Source organism: Triticum aestivum, chromosome 5A (genome assembly GCF_018294505.1).
Source record: "Triticum aestivum cultivar Chinese Spring chromosome 5A, IWGSC CS RefSeq v2.1, whole genome shotgun sequence".
NCBI lineage: Eukaryota > Viridiplantae > Streptophyta > Magnoliopsida > Poales > Poaceae > Triticum > Triticum aestivum.
Genome location: NC_057806.1, coordinates 271,617,218 through 271,626,244, shown reverse-complemented (window position 1 = coordinate 271,626,244; position 9,027 = coordinate 271,617,218). Strand labels below are relative to the sequence as shown.

Genomic DNA, 9,027 nt, shown 5'->3' with positions numbered 1-9,027 from the left:
GAGCAACAGGGGGCCCACGAGGGTGGAGGGTGCGCCTGGGGGAGGGGTAGGTGCGCCCCCCTACCTCATGGCCTTCCTGTTGGTTGCTTGACGTAGGGTCCAAGTCTCCTGGATCTTGTTCATTCCAAAAATCACGTTTCCGAAGGTTTCATTCCGTTTGGACTCCGTTTGATATTCCTTTTCTTCGAAACCCTAAAATAGGCAAAAAAAAAATAGCAATTCTGGGCTGGGCCTCCGATTAATAGGTTAGTCCCAAAAATAATATAAAAGTGGATAATAAAGCCCAATAATGTCCAAAACAGAAGATAGTATAGGATGGAGCAATCAAAAATTATAGATACGTTGGAGACGTATCAAGCATCCCCAAGCTTAATTCTTGCTCGTCCTCGAGTAGGTAACTGATAAAAACAGACTTTTTGATGTGGAATGCTACTTGGCATATTTTCAATGTAATTCTTCTTAATTGTGGTATGAATATTCAGATCCGAAAGATTCAAGACAAAAGTTCAATATTGACATAAAAATATTAATACTTCAAGCATACTAACTAAGCAATTATGTCTTCTCAAAATAACATGGCCAAAGAAAGTTGTCCCTACAAAATCATATAGTCTGGCTATGCTCTATCTTCACCACACAAAGTATTTAAATCATGCACACCCCCGATGACAAGCCAATCAATTGTTTCATACTTTTGGTGTTTTCAAACTTTTTCAATCTTCACGCAATACATGAGCGTGAGCCATGGACATAGCACTTTAGGTGGAATAGAATGGTGGTTGTGGAGAAGACAAAAAAAGGAGAAGATAGTCTCACATCAACTAGGCGTATCAATGGGCTATGGAGATGCCCATCAATAGATATGAATGTGAGTGAGTAGGGATTTCCATGCAACGGATGCACTAGAGCTATAAGTATATGAAAGCTAAAAAAGAAACTAAGTGGGTGTGCATCCAACTTGCTTGCTCACGAAGACCTAGGGCATTTTGAGGAAGCCCATCATTGGAATATGCAAGCCAAGTTCTATAATGAAAAATTCCCACTAGTATATGAAAGTGATAACAAAGGAGACTCTCTATCATGAAGATCATGGTGCTACTTTGAAGCACAAGTGTGGTAAAAGGATAGTAGCATTGTCCCTTCTCTCTTTTTCTCTCTCATATATATATATATATATATTATATATATATAAACACTATTCTGATCACGGGATCAGAATAATATTCTGATCACAACCCGAACTTCCTGAGTAACGCGCCTGAACTTCCCTGTGAACGAACCCGACCTTCGGGCTATCTTTGCAACCGTGGCTTCCCTCGCGAATTATTCTTTTTAGTCGTGTTCTATATGATGTTAGTGTAATATAGAATCATTTTTTATCAACTAAATACCGGTTTTAAATAGGAATCTTGCTCGTTGGTGGATTTTGCTCTCGAGTCGTGATGAAATTGTGTTTTTGCAATTTTACTGCCTGAGTTGTTTGACCTGAACTTCCCCGTGTGCTAGGTTGAACTTCCGCCAACATTTCCCAAATGGGGCTTGCTATATACCGTTGGAAAGCTATGGACACCAGTATCATGACCCAAGTTAAATTTTTGGCAAAATGTAAGCGGTTTAAGAGCAGTTTTGAAAATCGTTTTTTCTTCATACAAAAAACGTGAATTGTATTTTCGATCGCATTTTTAAACCATTTATCAGAATGAGGCAAATAATATGGCGTTGTAAAGCTGCTGCAAAACCGCTCCTTCCACATGTTTAAAGTTTTCTCTAATTCCCTACGGTTATAGAGTAATTCAGAAAATCATACAATTTCGCAAACGGAACACCCGAGTTCGTATTTTCGATGCCATTTCTAAATGGCTAATCCAATTGAGGCAAATAATATGGCGTTGGAAATCTTATGAAAATGCGCTACTTTTTCATGTTAAAAGTTTTTTCTAATTTTGAACGGTTTAAAAGTAATTTAGAAAATGATACAAGTTCCACCGAGTTCATATTTTCGAGCTAATTTTTTAACCGTACGTCCAAATGCAGCAAATGATATGGCGTTGCAAAGCTTGAAGAAATGCGAAACTTTTTTGTATATATTGTTTCTCCTAATTCATTATGGTTTTATGTCAGTTTTGAAAATGGCTAAAAATGAATTTTTTTTCATAATTTCTACAAACTTTATCAGAATAGGGCAAATAATATACCGCTGAAAAGTTACGGAAAATTCGAAACTTTTTCATGTTGATGATTTTCTCTGAATCCTGGCCATTTTCAAATAATTTCGAAAACGGCGAGATCATGCGTTCTGCCTTTATCACGAAACAGATTCTTCAAAAATGCACCACGTGAAGAACTTGAACTTCTCAGCGTGTGTGCTTGAACTTGACTCTGTTTTTCACAGGATTTTTTTGCTCGTAGCTCTCCATCCACTCACCGGAATTGAGCAAGTGATATACCGGTGGAAAACTGCTGTAAGTACATAACTTTCCCGTGTTGATCGTTTTTTCATACTCGCGGTGATTTTAAAAGTTTTTCATCTGAAATTCATTCAGTGTAGTAATTGAACTTCGTGTTGTTTTCACGTTGAACTTCTGTGATGTATTTTCGTTTGTAATTTTTCTCTATCCATTCATTAGTGTTAAACAAATGATACTCCTTTTATACAAACCCCTCTCACATTTTTTTAACTTTCTTCGACCGTGGAGTTGCACTTATAACAACAAAACTTTTAGTCTTTGCTTTTCTATTCTTTTTAAAACAAAATGCACACCGTGTAGTACGTGAACTTCTGGCAGTTATCAATCGAACTTCTCTCGGTTACGTAAAAATATCTGAGTTTTTTATAAATATTTATCTGAATTTCTTAATCCTTTTTTATAAAATTTTGAAGCGCTCTATTTTTAAAAGTTGAACTTCTTGTTTTTTATTGTTGAACTTCTTGTTTCCAATCTTTAATAACAAGGAAAATCTGAGTTTTCTATAATCATCGAACTTCTCCATCTTTTTAATATGGAGTTCCTGTTTTTATAACTTAATCTTTTTTATGAAATTTTGAAGCGTTCTATTTTTAAAAGTTAAACTTTTTATTTTTTATTTTTGAACTTCTTGTTTTCATTCTTTAATAACAAGGAAAATCTGAGTTTTCTATAATCATCGAACTTTCATATCGAACGGCTCTTACTTTTTTATTTGAATTTATTTTATGTATTTTTAGAAATATGAAAATTGTAGTTTTGTTAGAAACTTCAAACTTCATCATTATTTGGAATTGAACTTACTTGTTTAATTGTTTAGTAACCAAAACAATTCGAGTTTTTAATTACATATCAAACTTCTCCATGTTTTTAGATTGAATTTCTTGGTTTTATTCTTCAGTAACGAGAAAAACTGAGTTTTTAATGTACATTGATTTACTCTGTTATTTAAATTGAACTTCTTAGTTTAATCTTTAGTATCGGGGAAAATCCGAATTAAAAAAACAGGAAAAATCTTTCTAAATTTTTTTTGCTTTCCCCTTTTTTTAGTTTGAACGTATTAGTTATTCTTTAGAACGAGAATGTGAGGTTTTTATCAACTTTGAACTTCTCTGTTATTTTAATTTAAACTTCTTAGTTTTATTCTTTAGTAACGAGGAAAATCGAGTTTTTGAACCACTTTGTTTTAAAATTTTGAACTTCTTGGTTTTATTTTTTAATAATGTGAAATATTCGAATTTTTTATAGACATCGAACTTCACCATTTTTTAAATTTGAACTTCTTAGTTTTATTGGTTAGTAACGGGGAAAATGCTTTTTTATATAAACAATGATACCGTGCTGTTATTTTTAGTTTGAACTTCTAGTTTTTATAGAATGGGGAAAACCAGTTTTTATACAATCTTTTGAAATGCTCCTCTTTTTAATTTAAACTTCTCTGGGTTTTATTTACAAACGGGGAAAATCCGTTATAAAGATTTTTGAACTACTTTTTTTTAACTTCTTGCTAAATTTGTTTGAACTTCCAAATTTTCTTTTAGATATTAAAAACTTCTTTTTTTAACATTTAGCTGCTTCAGTTTTTGAATTTTAACTTCTTATAGAATTTTGTCGCGACATTTTATGCATTTTTTGCTTTTCGGTGAAATCCCCTAGGCGGTCCCTTTTTTTATTCGACGTGGTACACATGAACTTCGGAATTTCTGAAACATGAACTTCACATGCTATTAATGTTTTTTCAGGAAACTCCATAGTTTTTATTCTTTGAATTCCATGATTTTTGTTTACATTTTTTTGTTTGAACTTCGAAGTTCGTTACACCTGAATTTTTGAAATCACACCTTTTTATACACATTTTCCCCTTGAATCCAACATATGCAAAAACAATAGGAAAATTTGGGTCAATTCTCATAAGCAATAGGACAAACATTTAGAGGGCACCCATAATAGTTTTTTTTTGTTTTATTCAATGTACTACGCATAAGCAGATGCACAACACATCCACACAAAAGTTTGGCTCACCTAAAATGAAAAAGATTTCAGTGTCACAGGACGACCATATAAGCATCTAGAATTAGAGTTAATAAAGTTTTTGAACTGCTTCATTTTTTAATTTTGAACTTCTTGGTTTATTCTATGGTAACGGGGAAAACCACATGTTTGTAATAAACATTGAAGCACCATATTGTTTAAATTTGAACTTCAAGGTATTTTTTTAGAAATGGTTAAACTTACAATTTTTTTTTACTTTCTATGATTTGTTTTTTGTCTCGCGACATTTTAAGGCATTTTTTTGCTGTCGGTGAAATGGTCTAGGAAGTCCTTTTTTTCCATTGACGAATTTCTTCAGTATGTGGTACACGTGAACTTATGAATTTCTAAAACATGAACTTCACATTTATATCTAGTAATTATACTGTCAGTCTGCTCCCTGTGACCCTGTGCAGACATTTATAGGAAAGAAATTACCAAGGCAGACAAATGTAAAATTCCTGGAATACCAACCTAGAAGTTATGTTCGCAATGGTCATATGTAAAATTAGAAAAAACTTCACCTAGAACGGCACTTCTGTTGTACGTTCTTTTCCACAAATAATACTAGAATAAGCTCCCCCAAGCATTAAAACAAACAGGTAGAGGGCACACTCAAATTGTTAGAAACGTATGTAGCTTTCTTGCGTACTTATAAAAAGGCACTAACTAGTGGTCAAATTGAAGTAGACGTCTCCACCACTCTTTTCATTAGTACTCTCTCACCCTATCCTCATCACACAATGCCATCTGTCTCTCTCTAGAGTTCTCTCCACTGTATACTGAAGCTTCCAAAGCATAGTGCATATGCAGAAGTTGACAGCTTACCTAGTGTTATCCATATCTCAGGTAGCAGAAGTATACGACAATAAAAACAAAAAAGCTAATGTTTTGCAACTAAGCTGGACATCATACTTGTATAAGGGAAATTACTACCCGGCTTATGCAGGTGCAGAAATCTGAATTATTCAGAAGGGAGAAACTCTGAACTTGTAGCTCGATAGAACCCGAACGTCTGCTTTATTTTGTGATTTGGGAGACTGAGGAGTGGCAGCGCAATAGTATACGTTTGTGTACAGATCCATAGTGCATAGCTTCCACAAAACGTGTACGCAAATTATCTCTGAAGAAGCAGGGACCAGGGGACTAGCCGGTCGCAGGAGATGCATCAGTTGCTGGGTTGAAGCACACAAATGGAACAATCTCAATAGAGACTAGCAGTCCAAGTATGGCTAATTAAACCAAGGAGGTAACTTGAAGTCAAACTAATCCCGACTCTGAACTTTCCTGTAGCTTTTTGCTTTAACTGAAGCATGCTTGGGGAAAGTTGAACAGTGATTGCTTTTCCCCCAAATCTAGTTCGTTCCATTCCAAGCACCCAATAGGGAAAGTAGAGTGATGGAGAAGTCCCTAGAAATTGGGAGCACGGGTGTGGCTACTCGCTGGCCGACAATGGCACTCAACGACGATGTCGGAGAGGCACTACTGAAGTTCAGGTTCAGGTGCCCCCGCAGGCCATGGCCAGGCCAGCGCATGGACCCTTGCGAGAAACAGCCATCCGTAGGGCAGCCAACATAGAGCGGGCAGGTGCCTGGTTTGGCCAACATCGACGAAGGTGAGTTGGTCGGTGGCACGAGTGGCGCTCCACTAGTGGTGGACAGCGTGCTGACCTCGTGCGGGATGTGTTGCTGGGTAGTTGTTGCTAGCAAGATGCTACGTCAAGAAGGTCAAGGTGACTGCCGCGAGAAGGTCGACAGCGGATGCGTGCTGTTGGCCGGAGCTGTGCAACGTCAGTGATGGCAGGTAGCTCCTCTTTTTTGCTCGCGGCCCTCACTTATTGAGCTTGATGGCGGAAGGTCGGCGTATACGCTCCGGCATGGCGCAGATGAAGGAAGCAGCGACCCCGGCCAAATAAAAGGGAGCGCAGGGCGCGTGGCAGTAGCGACGGGCGCGGGGCGCAGGAAGGTTGTGGTCGGGGCAGGGCTCGGAGGTGGGTTGTGGGAGCGCGCGGGGTCGGCGGCGACGCGAATCGAACCCCAGCGACCGCGCTTGGGGACGGTGGCTCCGACCTCCCTTGCGTCCCGCATCGCCGGACGGGAGGGTCCGCGGGAGGATGTCGGCGGCGCTGCATGCGAGCCACGGCAGGAGGGTGGCGGCGGGGTTGCGGGGGAGGACGACGGCGAAAGGGGATCGGGACGGGCCGGTCTGTCGCTCTGTTTTCCTTTTTTCTGGATCTCGGAAACATCGGTTGGCTCCTATACAGGCACAAGAGTGGAGAAAAGAAAAAAATGATATCCACCCACCCCCGACCACTACCTCCACGACCCCCAGCAGCCCATCCCCACCCGATCCCCTCCTTCCCCGCCCCCTCCATGACCGCCGCCGCCCCCTGGTGCGGGCGCACCTCCCGCCGCCGGCCACCCCCACCCTGGAGCACACGAACGCAGTCGGTTGCCACGCTACCTCCCGCTCCACCCTCCGCTACGGCGGCCGCCTGCTGCCTTCTATCTCCGCGCACGCACCGCCCTCCTCGCATGGATCCACCCCTTGTGCCACCCGATCCTGGGTCCGGTCGCTGCGCCGCCCTTGGATCCGGCCGCCGTGCTGCCCCCGCGACCGGATCCAGCCGCCGTCAACACACGCTGCCACCTCCTACTGCTGCCCGCCATCAGTCGACTTTCGGTACCGCACCACCGCCCTACCCCCCTCCTCCCTCCCGCACATCAGCGCCGGCATCCACCGCTAGCCCCCATGCGCGCCGCCCGTCCTCCCCTCTATGGCGCACCTCTGACACAATATGGACGTCTCCCTCTTCTCCCGAGAACTTCTTCTCCAACATATTCTTTGCATTATTCTTAATATCCATTCCATCTTGCAGATGCTGGTGAGCTAGAAGGTGCAAGTAGGAAGCTACCCGTGCATAAACAATGGAGATTTTTTTGCAAAAAAAGGGGTTGTCCGTTCTAGTCGAAGTAGACCAAGCTATGGAAGAACAGGGTCTCACTTGTGTGTGCTTTTTAGTTCATCTTCTATGGATGATTGTACCGCTGTTGTTGATTTGTTGGTGACATGTGATGTATTTGCTTGATGTAATGCCTGAGAACAAAGTTCTGCTATGCCTGAGAATATGTGCAGTACGTGGCTGGTGTTTATGCAAATTTTAGTCAAAAAAAGAATTTTTTGATGATATGCATCTAGTTGTTGTTCGGTACTAAAATCCATATTGTAAGTGCTACCTAGTTGAACATTTTTTAAAGTTCTACATTGTCAAACACAAATGGAAGTTCATGTACTATATTTTGAAAAGGAAAATGGAACTCTGGAATCATGTTGCGCAGTTCATATATAACCAACGGAGGAGTTCAAACAATCAGAACTTCTGCATTTAACAATCATATGTGCATTGTTTTTCTCATTCTTGGAAAAAAATGAGTGTGTTTATGTTGATTCAACAAGATACCAATGCAAATATAGCGTTAGTATGCAAACCTATTATGGCATACATGTTTTGTTGATGTCAATTTTGCCTGGATTTTTTTTTTGCAACTTTTGTTGCAGAAGGTCAAAATCATCGGTGAGTAAAAGCTCAAATTAAGAAAAGAGCAAGAAGTCTCATTTGTTAAAAAATTGTTCAAACAAAGTTTGTAAGAAACGGACTTTACTTGTTTAAAGAATTTAGAGAAGTTTGAATTAAAAAATGGAGCAATTCAATTTTTTTATAAAAATGGTTTTCCGCTTTTCCAAAAAAAGAAACCTGGAAGTTCAAAGACAAAAACCGGAGCAGTTCGTTCTTCATTAAAGAAAATATAGGTTTTTTCCTGTTACTAAACAATAAAACCAAGAAGTTAAAATTAAAAATATCGAGTTGTTAAAAAAGATAAAACAAAAACAAATTTCACCCATTTTTTTTTAAAAACTGGAAGTTCGAATTTAAAAATAACGAAGCGGTCTGATGTTTATTACAAAACTTGGATCTCTCTAGTTACTAAAGAATAAACCAGGAAGATCAAATTAAAATACAAAAGTAGTTCAATGTTTGTATACCAAGAAGGAAAAAGCGTCACCTAGAAAATGTTAGCTCTTGAAGTTCATATTTAATAAATTGAGAAATTAAAAGAAAAAATTATGGGTGCACAAAAAAATCGCGTAAACACATATTTTCTCCGTTTCTTGCAAAAAAACGGAATTTCAAATTTATATAGTGAAGCGGTTCAATGTGCATTTACAAAACTAGGATTTTTGTCGTTATTAATAGAAAAAATAGATTTCCCAGTTTCTAAAAGAAACTTAGAGGTTCAAATTTAAAAGCTCATATTTTCCGGTTACTAAAGAATAAGACAAATAAGCTATATTCAAAATGATGAAGAAGTTCGATGTTTCTAACAAAACTCTAATTTTGACATTTCTAAAAAACACACAAAGAAGTTCATATAAAAAAGTTACAGCGGCTTGATGTCTATAAAAACTTGGATTTGTTCCGTTACTAAAGTGAAAAAAGAGAAGTTCAAATTCATAACTGCGAGAAGTTCAC

At 38.8% G+C, this 9,027-nt stretch overlaps 1 protein-coding gene across 1 annotated transcript; it reads left to right on the top strand.

Annotated features, from left to right (window-relative positions):
• The first annotated feature begins 6,343 nt into the window (after window positions 1-6,343).
• Window positions 6,344-7,622, top strand: LOC123102957 (uncharacterized). The gene is made up of 2 exons (XM_044524438.1): window positions 6,344-7,178; window positions 7,375-7,622. The coding sequence occupies exons 1-2, from the start codon at window positions 6,610-6,612 to the stop codon at window positions 7,382-7,384; spliced, it is 579 nt and encodes a 192-aa protein (XP_044380373.1). The 5' UTR covers window positions 6,344-6,609; the 3' UTR covers window positions 7,385-7,622.
• The last annotated feature ends 1,405 nt before the right edge of the window (window positions 7,623-9,027 follow it).